Here is a 16574-nt window from a genome sequence, read left to right on the forward strand (position 1 = left end):
TTCTGTCTTCAGGGCTGAGAATTAGAATAAATTATCTCGTATTTATGGCTTATCATAGTTCAGGAATTTAATAAAAAGATTCCAGGATTACAGAATGTATAATCCAGGGAATGATTTGGTATTTAAAATGCTTTGCAGAATTATGTATTTTTTTTTAAATAGTGCTTTAGGGAATATGCTCCCTGTTTATTTCATTATTGTGGTGTGTGTTCCAGTTTGTTCATTTACTTTTTTTACTATTGTCTCAGTAGTATTTCTGTGTCTCTTCTTCCCTTTAGGCCATTTCAACCTGTTCATTTCTAAAACAGCCCAAAGAGACTGAGAGCGAGCGAGAAAGAGAGAGAGACACTAAATAAATTAATGGAATTTCATGTGTGCTATGACATTGAAAGTGAATGGGCTTAATAGAAGCTTCAACAAATTTTTCATTTCAGTGTTTTTTCTCTCTAGGTTCCAACCAAGTTCATGTCTACTCACATTTTATTACATTTTATAGTTATATTTAAAATTTACACTTTGAAATATCTTGTCTTTTATTATTGTTGCCTCCCTAATTTTTTAAGAAAAAAATCCAATTATACATGAAGTTTATAAAAAGTCAATGAATTAATTTCATAGATAACTTTTTCAACATGACCTCTTGCACAAAGTGTAATAAAAACACTGATATTTTTCAGAGATTCAATCTGTGGTTCACATTTAAAAGTCAGAAATTCATTTTCTGGATTTGCTCATCAAATTAAATTTTATTTGATCTATCAACATTTTATACTGTTAAATTGCTGTTGGTCGAAATGCATGTGTTATTAAAACATAAAACTTGTTCTCTGGCAAGAAATCTAACCATGAATAGTTAGATTGACTTGTTTCATTTATAATTTCAGGACTCCCAGAAAAGTATGGAATAATTGGAAAGATACAGGACTAGGATACCTCCAAAGGGAAGCAATAGTATTTTTCTGATACTTTAGAGACTGTACATTTTGCTTTTTTTTTTTTCTTTCACTGGGGGAGAGAAAAAAGAAAGATTATTGGTTCTCCAACTCTGTCAATAGCTTTGTACCATGGTGATTTGCTAAATCTGTTGTGCTGAGGTAAGACCCTGTTTTGGGGCTCTTACTTGAAGAAGATATTTAGAGTTTGATTTATGACCTTCCATGGTTCCGGTGGGTGCTCAAAGAAATAGTAATCATTCTGTACTATAATATGTCTAATATCAGTCTTTTATTTATTTACAATTTGTATGTTGACTTTCCAAAGATGATTAAAAGCATCATTTTTACAGTAAGACACTAAAATGAAATCAGAGAGTAAGAAAGACTTTTTTTTTTTTTGGATGCAAAAAAAGGGCAGAAAAAATACAACTGCTCCAGGGACCTGGGAGAAGATGCGTGTAACAATTGAACAGTAAATTTAGCTGACACTCATATGCTATTGTTATTTAGCTTCTCTGTTGTTTCAGATTTTTATATATTTATGCCTTTTTTTTCCCCAACTAAAATTTAAGCCCAGAAAGGAGAGAGCCTGTCTCATACTTTTTTGTTATCTTCCGTGTCCCATCAGCGTCCCTTCCTTGAACACGATAAATACTCCAGTAACATGTTTACTGATTCGGACAATGTATGAATATCCCATGCATTTTCATAAATTTCTAAAATCTTTTACATAATTGAGGGACAACATACTTACTTCCTTAAATATCCATTTAATCTGTATTTCCTGGCTACACTAATCAGCCCTCAAAATGGACTCTAGTAAAGACTGTTAGATCTGAAAAACAATGCTCACAACTTTTGATCTATCAATGTCTGTCCAGCACATATCTGGGGCTATTATTCTACTCGTAGGTGTGGTCTCTACAATCTTTTGTTAGAGCAGTGATTTGTCTCTAGTAGCCATAGAGCTGAATTTCTAGGCTTTTTGTGGGCAATCTGAATGTTCTATTTTTTCTCATGAATTTATTACTTAATGTCCTGACACTATCAATTCACTTTGTCTATTTATCCAGAGATCTGTTACTTATTTTTAACTTTTAGTAGGTGAGAAACAGCTCTAATAATGCAAACATTTTTTCCTCCTCTTTTCCTGAACTTAATAAAGCATGTACCCCTTTTCACATCTTTTTTATACAGTATTTCATTCAAGAACATTTATAAATTTCCCTAACTTGAAACAGGTTAGACTGAAATTGGGCCTCCGACCAACAGACTGAAAGATCTGGAATTCACCAAAAGCACATAAACAACTTATTTCATGGAATAAAAAAAAATTATATTTATCATATGGATGGCCTTGACTTCAGCCATCAATCACCAGGGCATATAAAAAGGTTGAGAAGACAGTACAGAACATCACTACAGAATATCCAAGAGGATATTACAGTAGTATTTCAGTTCCAGAATTTTGTGTGCCCGTTTTCACCTCATTAGTAATTCCACGTCTGATTTGCCCACACAATACTTTCAACTTAGTTTACCCATTTACCTGGAACAAAATGAGAACACATTTTGCCCAGTTGAAAGGTCTCCTGGCAAGTTGGTTAGCAACAGGCTTGCCAGTCCTGGTTCAGTTAGCAAAGAATAAACACATTTCATTTGACAATTACTAGTGTACTACTGACTGCCTTACTCTGCAGTTTTCTATTTGATATTCTCGAACCATTTTTTCATTTGTTATTCAACTTTTTACTTGTAATTCTTGCCTCCTTAGCAAGATTTACAATTTCTAGAGGGTATAAGTTTCTATATTTCTTCGTAGCTGTAATTAACACAGTTTAATTGCAAAGAACAGGAATCGAATGAAAGTTTATCTGAAGGCAGGAAAAGCAATACAACAGTCTTACATCCTCCCTCTGTAGTTTAAAGTTGTGGCTTGGTACGTACTAATTAAGGAATCAGGCTAAGGCTTCTACAAGTATCAATTTTGCTGTAATTCCCTAAAATTTGGTCACTTGGTAATGTCTTTACTTGTAACAGTGCAAGCACATGTGACATGAGGGTTCTGCGAAAAATACAGGCGCTCTGCTCTGCCTGTAACAAGACGACGTGAGGAGATGACGACCAGAAACTGAGTCTCACGGAGCCGGTCGCGTCCGCCCCGCCCCGATGTGCACCTGGAAACGGGACACCGCAGGACGGGGCAAGAACGTTCCTTAGTCCTAGTCCCCAGCGTCAGGGCAGGCGAGGACCTGGGCGTCGTTTCCCACAGCACAGGGAGCGGAGGGAGCCACCTAATGCCGGACTCGAGTCATCTGTCCCTGAGCGCCCTGCCTCCCGAGGATACCTGCGTAACTTAGAGCGGCCAAGCCCCACTACGTTTAAAAGTATATTTATGGTTGTCACGGTGCACACGGAAGCTTGCTCCGCACCCCCAAAGCGCGCGAGGCCTCGGATCATGGAAACAGGCCCTTCCCAGCGCAGCTGTCGCCGCCGCCTGCGGGCTCCTTTCACTTTCTCACGGCCAAGTCACCCAGAGGGGCGCCGCTGCCGCCACCGCCGCTGCGCCCGAGGACTCCGCCCCTCGCCGCTCCGCTACCGGCCTCCGCCCGCCCGGGCCCCGCCCACTCCAACAGTTTCTGCTTGCGATTGGCACGCGCGAGCGGCAGCTCCGGTTCGCTTCTCCCATTGGCTGGGTCCTCTTGTCTGTCCCACGATTGCCCGCCACTGCCTCCGCCCTCCTGAAAATTCGCCCTACTACTGGAGGAGACTGCGGCCTGGGGGCGGGCGGGGAGCGCGGGTCCAGGCGCTTTCGGTCAATCGCAGAAGCCCAACGCCCGGAGGGAGGGAGGCAGTGGGAGGAGAGGGGCGGGCCGGGGGGGGGGAAACATCTGGCCGGCGCCGCCGCGTGCGTGCGTGGTGCGTCCTCCCGCCCCCTCCCCCTCCCCCTCCCGCTCCCCCCCCCCCGCCCGGCGGCTCTGCGCTCGCTCCCTCGCTCGCTCCCTCGCTGTGTCTGGCAGGCTGCGGCCGCCGCTGGGCTGCTGCCATGGGGAGCCGTTGAGAGTGGGGCCCTCTTCGCTCTGCCGCGCTCCTCCGGCTGCCAGCGGGGGTGGGTGGGAGGGAGGGAGGGGGCAGGGGGAGCGGGCGACGGAGCCGGGATTGGGGGGGTGGGGGGGCCGGGAGGGAGGGGGGCACGAGGAGGAGGAAGCCCACCAAGTCCGGCGGCGGCGGCCGGGAGGAGGAGGAGGCGGAGGACGCGGCGGCGGCGGGGACGCGGTGACTTAGGGCCGCTCCGTGTGAGTCCCGGCGCCGGCCCCCGGCCTCTGACCCGGCGCCCCCTCCGCGCCCCGGCCCCTGGCAGGCGGGGGACGCCAGCTGTGCGGCCGCGGCCGGCAGGGCAGTGCGGGAGGAGGGCGGGCCGGGGGCGCCCCCGCGAGTGGAGTTAGTTTGTGTGGTTGGGGCGGCGCAGCTGCGGGAGGCCCGGGCGCGGGGACGGGGCCGCTGCAGCTGCGGGGGCGGGGGGGGGGGGTGCGGGCCGGCCGGCCGGTGCAGCTGCGGCGCGGGGCGGGCTCCCGGCCGGTGCAGCTGCGGCGGCGCCTCCCGGGTGCGGAGGGCGGCGGGCTGGGGGGAGGGGGCTTGGGAGCCGCCGCAGCTGCAGTGGCGCCCGGGACGGCCGCGGCTCCAGGGACCGGTGCAGCTGCAGCGGCGCCCGGGGGGGAGGGGGCGGCGGGGGAGGGGCCCCGGGCCGGTGCGGTTGCCGGGAGGCCCCGGGGGCTCGCGCGCTGGGGCGGCGGGGAAGCGGTAGCAACCACTCGCCTCCCCTGGCTGCTTCTTACGACTTTTCTTTTGTTGTTGCCGTGACCCGGCTCTGTTTCCTCGTCTGTTGTTTAAGGTGTTTTCCTGCTGCACCAGCTCTGCGCCCTCCACCTCCTTCCCTGTGGTTTAACCTTCCTCTTTCCCCGAGTGTTTTATGCACAGCCAACTACGCAAAGATTTGCATTTCTTCCCCCATTGCCACTGCGCCCCCCTGCTCCCACCTCTTTGAAAAACAAAACCCCAACCTCACCAACCTCTCCGGACCCGCGGTAGCTGGACGTGAAGGGATTGATTTGTGGAGTGGGAGCCGCTGGCCCATTGCGGTGCTTGGGACTCATTAAACTGTCACTCACCCCCCACCCCACTGGGTAAATGGGGTGATTAATGTCTGATATATTGGAATGGGGCGAGGGCGTTTGTGGGGAATAGGTTGTGTGGCTGAGAAGGAATTTATCTCCGAAGAGTGCTTCCTGAAATAGGCATTCGTAATTATGTCATTCATCGCGAAGTCAGAGAAAGTTAGGTTTGCGACTTTGGGAAAGCGAGAAAGGACAGGACAGAGACGTTGGTTTTTGTTACTCTTTTAACTCTTTGCCATGGTTTTCTAACGAGAACGGAGTGATTATCACCAGGGCTGCGACACTTGTGCCTGAGGCCCAGTTCCTTTTCTACTCCTCACCCTCCCAGCAGTCTGCGGAGATGTATTTGACATTCACAGATGTCGCCGCACCTTGCCGGGCACCGGTCAGCCTAGCCTGTATTACGTTCTGATTTCATCAGCCATTAAAAAAGACCCACAAAGTCTAGCTAAAAAGTTCCCAAACTTACTAGACCTGGCTCCCCCACCCTTTCTCCCTGAAAGGTTTTCTTGTCCTGCACATTACAGTGACCCCCCCCCCCAAAAAAAAAGATTGTTATGGGACACAGATCAAGGGGAAGACGAGGTTCTGCATTTTCTGAGCAGAAAGATCAGATATGCAGGTGTGGCATTCATTTTAAGTGACTGCAGCAGGTTGTATGGCTTTATTAATTTGTCTCCTTGAACTGAAGTACTTTCCAGGATTTCAGAAAGTGCACTTTCAGTTTGTTGATACTGAGAGTTGAAATTTGCATTAACTGGCAATGTGAGAAATTTTCCTGAGAAGGTAGATGTAGATAAGTAGTTAAATAAGAGTGAAATAATAAGGTGAACCAGGCTGAAGTATTAGTCCTGAATAGTCGTCCAACATCCTGAGATATGTATACCATTCATTATCTCAGCAGAAAAAAAAAAGAAAAAAGTGCCGTAATAACGTTGAAATGGGACTAAAGATGTCAAATGGGTTGGTTTAAAAATATCCCTAAACTGCCTTTGAAACTAAACGTTGGAGTTGAATAAAAGTGAGTCTGGATTTCCTGAATAGCACCGTGGCTTGAGTGTGCTGTCAGTATGTAAGCCAGTCCACCAACTTAAGACAGAAGTGTTGCTATTCCATAAATACAGTAGAACTCCATATGCTGAGTTTTTCCAATTTCTTCTGTTAGAAAGTTTGGGGGAAAAAAGGGAGACTTTGAAGTATTTTGTTTATACTAACAGAAGAGAAAAGTTCTCCTAAGAAAAAGCTGGTGGCAGGAGTGTAGAGGAGTAGCATATGGCATTAAAAGGAGCACAGCTGGAGGTAGCATTTCCATCTGAACATGATGTCAGAGCAGCTGACAGCCTGCCATCCCTCAGCCTTTTATTCTAACACACAGACAGGGAGTTAGTGTGTGCGGATCTGTGGTGGAGAAGGTATCTCATTCCTCTCTAACATCATCTCCACTTTGCATCTGTCTCTCTTAGTCTGCTTTTTTTCCATCGATGTAACAGACCTGGAGCCAGCGAGACTCAGAGGAAAGGACTTAATCAGGTTTATGTGTCCTAAAGGTAGGAGTAGCAAGAGATTAGATGGAGCATATTTGTCTTTTGGTGTTTTGTTTATTTAATTTTTTTTTAAATCACATTACTTTTCTAACCCAGTTTAGGAATAATGTATGAAATTGAGTATTAAATGAACATCTTATTGGAGTTGAAAGTCTTGGGCTTGTTTAGTTCTGATTTTTATCCCTTTTGCTTGAGCAAGTAAATTACTTTAATACACAGAAATATTTCAAGTTTTGAAATGTTAAGAAAGGCTTTGAAATACTGCTTTTTGAGATAGCTTTGGATTAAAATGCTTTTTGTTGTTTTTTTTTGACTGTTGTTTAGATTCCTTTTGCTTTTGGGGTCGGGGGAGAAATAGTAAACTCTCTGGAATCCAGCATTCAAACTTACATGAGAAGATTATTCTAGTTAAGAAGCTAGATTGTTGTGTAATTAATTCCACTGTGAAACTTTATTCTTCAAAACATTCAGCAGTACCACTGAAACATACAGCTGTATCGTACTTTTGAAACCGAAGGTTTTTCAAAAAGGAAAAAAAAAACTTTTGTCCTCAGGAGAATAGTTTGACTGGTTTCCTCATTTCTCTTTCAAATATATATTTAAGAGATCTTTTATTTCAGCATAACAATAATTATTTGCAGGAGTTTTTGTGTTAGCGACTAATTTAGAACTTGTAGATTTGAGCTGCCTGAATTGGCCAGACAGCTGTAATCGCACTCCTCTATTCTTAATCTCTTTATCTGGGCAGCAGCTGCCATATGGCCACAGTCAGCTGGATCAGATGTTTATAAGCTTCCTTCTTCGTCCCTCTCTGTCCTCTCAGCCTCCTAATTTGATCACGGCTACCTTGTGAGCTGCCCTCCAATCTTTATTTTTAGCCCTCCCAAGGATTAGGATTGATGTTAGCTGTGGGGCACTTAAAGTGATTGTATTGTAAATCTTGGTTTATTCTAGCAGTGGCATGTTGCAGTATGTATTTGGGGTTGGGATGAAAGTTTTAGTCCATCTTGGGCAAAGTGTAGAAGAAGCAGGGAAGGGATTTCTAAGTATTAAATTAATATGTGTCCATTCCCAAAATACACTTTCTGAGATGGATAGTGTGGAACCTTGCTTCTGGTCACAGGAAAGGGAAAGTTGGGTTTTCTTTATTTTAAGGAGTTGAGTTTTGCAGTTGAATTTTGCCCCATTGTACAGCTTTTCTTTCCTCTCCCTCCATTTCACCCCCCCACACCACCACCAGAAAATCAGGACAACAATGCATATTTGAAAGAATAGAAGCTAGTGGGAAATCAAAATATATCAAGTTATGTTGAAACAAAGTATTTTCTGTTGACAGAGGTAAGGCAGAGTCAGGAAAAAAAAATAGTTTCTTTTTCTAGCAAGCCTTTTTTTTTTTTTTTTTTTTTTTTTGATGTTGAACCTGTAAAGCTTTCCAGTTTCATTTGAACGTAATATGCCTTTATTTAAAAGTTTGAATTAATTTTAATATGGAACTCCTCTTGCTTTACAAAGAATCAAAGTTCAGATAAGAATTTTCAGAGTTAAATAAAGCCCTCTGGCTCCTAATATTCTAGATGTACAGATTTCACAAAGAAATATAACCGTTTTTTTCTCAATTCATTAAAAAATATTTGGATTTGTTCATACTAAAGATGATCTTTTCCATCTGTTGGTGTAGTTCCTTCTGATCTCATACATGTGTGCTATACCTGCAAATCTTAAGGCATTAACATCTGTTTTTATACACAGGGCTTTTGTTGTTGTAACACTTTGACTTTAAAAGTAAGTTGTTTGCTAATTTCTGGACTAATTATGCGATTTCATTATGGGTTCTTTCTTTGATTCAGCCGAATATGTGTGTTTAAATTGTGCTTTCTAAGTGCAGTCAAGTATCAAAAGTAATAAAAAGGATGGTCGAACAAGTTTTGTGAATCTTTCAGAATGCGTTTGGGACTTTTCTTTGTTCATTATATGAGTTGTTCCCTTTGAAATTAAACCTATTTTGTAGGTTTTGTAGGACATAATTTGTTGAGTAGAGTTAATTAAATTTCTTCCGAAAGAGATCTAAACTCTTATTCTCAGTAAGAGACTATCCTGAAATTAAGCCTTTTAAAACTTGACTAAAAGTTCAAGGAAGGTGGGGATGCATCAGTGACTGGCTGGGTTAAGGAAGTTTGGAAAAATGTGCATTTTTCTTCTTGCACTAGGTTTTGTGCATGTGATTTGGTAGTCCTCGGGTCATATGCCTGATTAAAATTCAGGAACATGTACCTCGGAGGCCGAGCTGAATTATGATTTTTTTGTAGGGGGGACTCGCGTTGAAAAGTTGTAAAGTTGTTCCTGGCTAGGCTCTCATGAGAAATGTCTCTCTTCCCAGGTTATGAAGACAGTATGGAGTTTCCAGACCACAGTAGACATTTGCTGCAGTGTCTGAGCGAGCAGAGGCATCAGGGTTTCCTTTGTGACTGCACTGTTCTGGTGGGAGATGCCCAGTTCCGAGCGCACCGAGCTGTACTGGCTTCGTGCAGCATGTACTTCCACCTCTTTTACAAGGACCAGCTGGACAAAAGAGACATTGTTCATCTGAACAGCGACATTGTTACAGCCCCAGCTTTCGCTCTCCTGCTTGAATTCATGTATGAAGGGAAACTCCAGTTCAAAGACTTGCCCATTGAAGACGTGCTAGCAGCTGCCAGTTATCTCCACATGTATGACATTGTCAAAGTCTGCAAAAAGAAGCTGAAAGAGAAAGCCACCACGGAGGCAGACAGCACCAAAAAGGAAGAAGATGCTTCAAGTTGTTCAGACAAAGTCGAGAGTCTCTCCGATGGCAGCAGCCACATGGCCGGCGATCTGCCCAGTGATGAAGATGAAGGAGAAGATGAGAAATTGAACATCCTGCCCAGCAAAAGGGACTTGGCAGCCGAGCCTGGGAACATGTGGATGCGATTGCCCTCAGACTCAGCAGGCATCCCCCAGGCGGGCGGAGAGGCAGAGCCACACGCCACAGCAGCTGGAAAAACAGTAGCCAGCCCCTGCAGCTCAACAGAGTCTTTGTCCCAGAGGTCTGTCACCTCCGTGAGGGATTCGGCAGATGTTGACTGTGTGCTGGACCTGTCTGTCAAGTCCAGCCTTTCAGGAGTTGAAAATCTGAACAGCTCTTATTTCTCTTCACAGGACGTGCTGAGAAGCAACCTGGTGCAGGTGAAGGTGGAGAAAGAGGCCTCCTGTGATGAGAGTGATGTTGGCACTAATGACTATGACATGGAGCGTAGCACTGGGAAGGACAGTGTGAGCACTAATAACAGGGTACAGTACGAGCCGGCCCATCTGGCTCCGCTGAGGGAGGACTCGGTCCTGAGGGAGCTCGAGCGCGAGGACAAAGCCAGCGACGACGAGATGCTGACCCCTGAGAACGAGCGGGTCCAGGTGGAGGGGGGCATGGAGAGCAGCCTGCTGCCCTACGTCTCCAACATCCTGAGCCCGGCCGGCCAGATCTTCATGTGCCCGCTGTGCAACAAGGTCTTCCCCAGCCCGCACATCCTGCAAATCCACCTGAGCACGCACTTCCGCGAGCAGGACGGCATCCGCAGCAAGCCGGCCGCGGACGTCAACGTGCCCACCTGCTCGCTCTGCGGGAAGACTTTCTCCTGCATGTACACGCTCAAGCGCCACGAGAGGACTCACTCGGGCGAGAAGCCCTACACCTGCACCCAGTGCGGCAAGAGCTTCCAGTACTCGCACAACCTGAGCCGCCACGCCGTGGTGCACACCCGCGAGAAGCCGCACGCGTGCAAGTGGTGCGAGCGCAGGTTCACGCAGTCGGGGGACCTGTACAGACACATCCGCAAGTTCCACTGTGAGTTGGTGAACTCCTTGTCTGTCAAAAGCGAAGCACTGAGCTTGCCCACTGTCAGAGACTGGACCTTAGAAGATAGCTCGCAAGAACTTTGGAAATAATTTTATATATATATAAATAATATATATATATATACATATATATAAATAGATCTCTATATAGTTGTGGTACGGTCTAAAAGCAGTCTTGTTTCCTGGAACTAAAAAGTTGGGATATTAACTTGTTTTTGCACTTTAGAATAGCATGAGAATCTCACTAATTTAGCATTCTGATAAAAGAAACTAGAGCAAGTCGGAGAATAGAGAAGTGTTTTTCTTTCGAAGGGGTAGGGGAAGTAAGCCAATAAGAACCTTTGAAACAAATCGTCCTATCGCAAAATGCCTATCATAGGGCTTAATTTTGTCAACACTGCATTGTCTTTTGAGCTCTCTTTTTCCCCCACTTTTTTTTTTTTAAGTAGAAATTCCCTCCAGTTTTATTAGCCTCTTTATATGTCTCAAATTGCATGAATCTTTTCTGGCTTTTGGAAACCTGAATGCTTTTAGACCCAAATGGAAAATTTCTGAAATGCTGGATTATCTATTTTTAAACAAGCAGTTGACTTAAAAACTTTCTGTGGCAACTTCTGGTTTTCTGACGGTTCCCAATGAGAGAAATTCTGAAAGTACACTGGGATCTCTGGGACGCTGTCTTTGTGAAGGTTTGCTTGGGATGAAAAAGGATATCGCAGCTTCAGCAGTGTTGAACTGTGTGTTGAAAAATGTGAATTACTGTTATTGTATACTGTAATTGATTACATGGGCTGGGGGGGTGTCAAAGAACTTGACAGGTTGTGTTGATGCTCTTAGTTGAGTCTTGAAAAGTAAATATTAACGCTACAGAAATGCATGAGTTTCAATATATTTTTGTCTTTGTTTGCATTGTATAACTTTAATGAGTGAGTTTAAAATTATTTAATTTCCTTAGAAAAATAGCACCATTTGGAAAAAGAACTGGTGTTATGAAGAACGTAAATGCACTGTTTTTACTTTTATTTTATATAATTTAAATTGACTTTCCCACTGTCTTTAAGTTGAAACTGTTAAGCTGAATAAAAACTTAAGCTGCAAATTGATAACTTTGCTACATAACAAGGAAAATATAAATGTTTACAAACGGCTTAAAGATTTGCATGTGCAGTGTGCATTTATAACAAACTTCTAATTGCACAAAACCCATGCCAGCTCAAAGTTTAGGTGTACACATTTACCCAGTTGAGCATTTTTAGAATAACTACTGCACAAATTGACAATAGGTCATTCTTTTTTTTTTTTTTTTTTGCTCCCCTTTTCTTTTTCTCCCCTTCTTCCTTACCCTCCCTCCCCACCAACTCATGAAAAGATTCTATGGACTGAAAAAGCCCCAGGCTGAAAGGACTGGACTGCCTTGATTGACATGGGGAAGGGGGTTAGTAGACTATGGATCGTGGCAGCAGAGGCTGCAGCCCAGCGTGTGGTTTAATGACCAGCACACAGGGCAAGAGCATTTTGCACAGTGTTTGTTTTCCTGTCTTGCACTTACAAATAAGGTCTATGGGAGTAGCATGGAAAACGTTTGCTGTTTTTCCCTTTTTTTTTTTTAAATTGCTTTTGTTTAAAATTTGATCGCCTTAACTACTGTAAACATAGCCTATTTTTGTGCTTAAGATACTGAATGGAAAACTCCATTGTGTGTTGCTGGACTGTTTTGGAAATATTTGGTCAAATGTGTGTTAATTTGGCTGTAATGGCATTTAAAGCAAACAAACAAACAAAAAAAGCTGTGAAAATGGCCTTGGAGCATTATCTTTAGTTACTTGAAGAGTTTCTAGTTTTTTTAAATACAGTTTATGTTAAAATAATTTTTATTAATTTAGAGAAGACAATCAATGTCTGTGAGAAAACGGACTTTCTTTTGGATTTTCTTTTTGTGGTCATTGTGAGTGATTGCTTTTTCCTTTTATTAGTTTCACATTCTTCCTTGGTTCTAAAACTTAGACTGACATCTAGCTTTGACAATCATAGTATGTTTTATTTTCCTGAGGGGGGAATAACTTATAATGCTGTTTAGTTTTGTACTATTGGTGTGTTGGTGAATTTTTAAACTGTGTGCTAACTGCAATAAATTATATGAACTCAGAATTTCTTGTGCGTTATTTTAGTGGTGATTATATACTACATAGATCCTAAATGTGTATCATCCGTGTATCTTTATTTTTAATGTCCTTTCTATTCAGAACTTAAGAAATTATTAGAATGCTTTAAATCATTCAAATGGAAACGTGCAAACATTTTTGCTTCTAGTCATTTAAGAAGACACTAAATGCACATTTTAAAAGTGTGACCCATTTTCTATAACCTAGATGAAGAATGTTAGGGTAATTCCCTAGAAATTTGTGAATCCATGAAACTTCCAGTGGCAACATAGGTTTGGTTTTTCCTGATCTGCTGCACAGCTAATCCATACACCATAAGTCATTTCGTGAGTAATTTTATCCTAAATTGATTGGTCAGATCTATTCTGTGTTCTGGTTTAAGTGGAAAATTGAAGGAGACTGGATGTCTGAATTTGGAAGACTGCTTGGCTAATGACTGGAATTCTAGGCAAACAAATTAGCAGGCATTCGATTGTTCAAGATTAGTTCATATATCCTTTTAGTTCCGGGGAGAACTCAAAAGTTCCCAGTTTTTAATTGTCAAGTTTTAGGTACATGCAACCATCAAAAGAACTCTGTTCTCTAATTTTTGTGATCTACCCAACTTCATGATTGTCCCATTGGGCTTGGCAGGGTGAGAAACGTTCCGGGTTGACCTAAGGAATTGATGGAACACTCACACTTGCTGACGCTATTGTAAGGGCACTCTCATATGGTCCTAAGTGCTGGCCCGGACAGCAGGGACCTGAGAGTTTCTGCAAGTCCCAAAATCTGGAATGGCCCATACCTGACAGCCTTAAAGATCCAGGTGAAAACATAGTTTAACATTAGTACCGTCAAAATCAAATACATTTATGTCAAGTGGCCTATAGTAAGATTAATATTTTATAGAAAAAGTGGGGTATAAGATCCAGAGCTTGAAACTGTACTGTTTGTAAGCTCCCTGATGATATTGGGTGGGAATCCGAAAAGATTTTATCGTAAAGCACAATCAGTAGTTTACAGTTTGCAATTCTACATTTCCCTTTTTTTGTTACTGAGACAGGATTTCTGTTACATTCAACTCACACTTGGTTTCATGACCAACCAAACATTGTTTCCATGAAAGGAAAAGGTATAGTTGAGCTCCACAAAATAATTTCTTGAGCAGTTACAAGCTTATTTAAAAAAAGAAAAAAAGGAGGGGGGTGGATTTTGTTTTCAGTTCCTGTAGCAACTGGTCACAGTATCTCAAAGCTTTCTGAAGATGTTGAGAGTTATAATTTAGTTCCACTTACTAGCATCTAAGTTAAAATGAGGAGCATTATCTTAACTGGATATACTTATAAAAACTATTTTGACATGTAATTTGGGAGAATAATTATGCAAATCATCACATTTGATAAGTGAAGGAATCAGTTGTTTACTCCCTACATTAAAAAAAAATTTAATTTGCCATGTAATCATGTTGGAAACCATTCAGATTGATCCCAACTTTGACACCTGGCTGATACATACGTGTATTTTAAATATGTGGTTTCATTTACTTTTGAAAACATCTGTTTCTTTTAGATAATCAATTATGCCCTAGATGGCTGTGGGCCCAGCATTGTGTGCTAGGTTTTGGATTTCCCTTCTAGTTAATTATGCTATCACATTAATAAATGAATCAAGTAGACTTTTTCTTTAACAGACTTGTCATGATTATCTACAAACATGTTATTGGAAGGTTAGAAAAAGGTAACACTATTAAAATTATATAATAGCGCACATTAAAATGGCTGAAATATTCATTTTCCAAGTAAATCTTTTTTTTTTTGAACTATCATCAAAGAAAACAGTTATTTTCTTTTTGCCCAAGAAGTAACACTACTGAAAAAAATCGACTCTCCCAAGTTTGATCAATAAAACCCAAAGTATATAAAAACTAGATTTGAAAAATCCCATTGTATCAGATGATAAAAAAGTCTCAAGATCTCAAAATTTCCTGAATTTTATGACTATATTTTATTTCTACAGAACTTACATTTCTTTGACTTCTAATATAAAGAGGGAAACTTACATACTTCTGGTTAGGAAACCCAGATAATGTTAGATTTAATTTGTAGATATTGATCTAAATTTTTGCTGTAATTGTTTGTTGTAATGTTTGAAGTTGCTGATAACGTACAGTGAATCGAGTAAGCTCAATCCTTTTCATTAAAGTCATTTGCCATTAAAATGCTAGAGATAATACCATTTTTAAAAATAAGGCAATAGATTTATTTTTTAAAAGCAAATAGCTTTTAGGAGTTTCATTTTGGCTATAGCCCAAATTTATTACACGGATAGGATTTTATGCCTTATGTTAAAATTTTACTACTTTTTGCTTACAGAATGCGATCCTGTGGTCTAAAATGTAGAACCACTTATCTTTGGACTTCAAGTCAATTTAGTTACATAAAAAGAAACCGTTTATGTTGTTAACCCTCCCCACCCCTTCTCAAGTTTTCTTAATATTATAAAAGGATAGCTAAAGCAGTCAGATCTTATTGATGTCACTGGAGGTTTTTAGAAATATTAATTCATTTTTCAGAGACGTTTTAAAAATTAAACTTTCAGTATTTTTGCAAACTGACCCCCTAAAAATCTTTACTAATTAATTTTTGTAATTTCTTGTAAAAGAAGCTGAATTCTTTAATTTAAAACTTTGTAACAGGAAAGGGTGAGGTCATAGAAATGAAACAGTAGCTTGAAAAGGTTTTCTTTCAAGCCCAAATACCTTATGAGAATCTGCTTACACTTAATTGTTGAATTATCCAGATAATTCAGGCTCATAGATTTTTTTTCTAAAATATTCAAGCACTTGAAAGAAATCAGAATTTTTTGAGAGGGATGATTTATCTAGTTAACTTTCCTGATTTAGTTCTGACATTGACTAGTATACTGTTAAATCACATTCCCTAGGGTTTATGTGTGTATGGTACTTTCCTTGGGCTGAAGGGGTAGTTTACAAAACAAGTCTTTCAAAACTAAATTTTTTCTTAAATTTTCAGGCACTTCTTCCCCTTTCCTAATTTTCTTTAGGGATGGGTTTGCAGTTGAGCTTGCATTTTGCTATAGGAGGCATTCTCTCTAGTTAGTTTGGCAAGAGAAGAGTAAAAACCCAATTTGGCTTTAAAATGTAGCACATTAGTCAGTAACAGTTTCAGTGAGGATATTAAGAGTGGCTTTGAGAGGCCGTGTGACACCCATAGAGTCCATTCATGGAAATGACTTATTTACAGTTTGTTATGATCTCTGTAGTTAATCATTAAATTAAGTTGTTTTTATTAAATGTCAGTATGCATGCTTACAATAACTATATAGGAATTTTTTAAAGTCATGTTGGCCTAAATATTGAAGTTTATAAAAGGTATATTTGTAGTTCATATGAAGTGGTACATGGAAAAATGTATTTGAATATTGGCAAATATTTACAGGATGGATTAAATCTGTTGTTTCAATACAGAATGTTTCAATACGCAACATATAATGATACTGAACTTGAAAGAATAGCACAACCTTATTTATCTGTGCTATGCCAAACCATACCTAACTTTTTATATGTGACACAGCTTAACAGAATAGATCTTAACCGTCTATGACTTAAAAATATATATTACTTAAAAGTATAAAAAAGGACATACTCACTTCATTAAAAATCATAATACAGTGTGTACTTCACCTTTGAGAGGATTATCAAAGACCCTAACGTTTTTCTATGTCTAATGCTCTGAAATGATCTTTGATCAAAATCAGAGCGTTTAGACTTTTCCTATGACCCTCTTAAATTTGTGTTTAAAAGCAGACCAAAAATATACAGCTACATTTTTGGTGGACCATTTCGTTGGAACTGTATCATGTAAATGAGCTGTTTCGTAATACTGA

The 16574-nt window shown here is 41.3% G+C and overlaps 1 protein-coding gene across 8 annotated transcripts; it reads left to right on the plus strand.

Moving 5' to 3' along the window:
• The first annotated feature begins 3936 nt into the window (after positions 1-3936).
• Positions 3937-12672, plus strand: ZBTB18 (zinc finger and BTB domain containing 18). 8 transcript variants are annotated; one of them, XM_074316836.1, is made up of 4 exons: positions 4098-4231; positions 4828-5119; positions 6574-6657; positions 9032-12672. In XM_074316836.1, the coding sequence occupies exons 3-4, from the start codon at positions 6645-6647 to the stop codon at positions 10612-10614; spliced, it is 1596 nt and encodes a 531-aa protein (XP_074172937.1). In that variant the 5' UTR covers positions 4098-4231; positions 4828-5119; positions 6574-6644; the 3' UTR covers positions 10615-12672. The 8 variants fall into 8 exon arrangements, with proteins under 8 accessions (XP_074172942.1, XP_074172939.1, XP_074172937.1 ...); XM_074316840.1 differs by lacking the exon at positions 6574-6657; XM_074316837.1 differs by lacking the exon at positions 4828-5119 and having other exon boundaries at positions 4105-4231.
• Positions 12673-16574: the final 3902 nt, after the last annotated feature.

The sequence above is a fragment of the Rhinolophus sinicus genome, linkage group LG12 (assembly GCF_036562045.2).
Source record: "Rhinolophus sinicus isolate RSC01 linkage group LG12, ASM3656204v1, whole genome shotgun sequence".
Classification (NCBI taxonomy): Eukaryota; Metazoa; Chordata; class Mammalia; order Chiroptera; family Rhinolophidae; genus Rhinolophus; species Rhinolophus sinicus.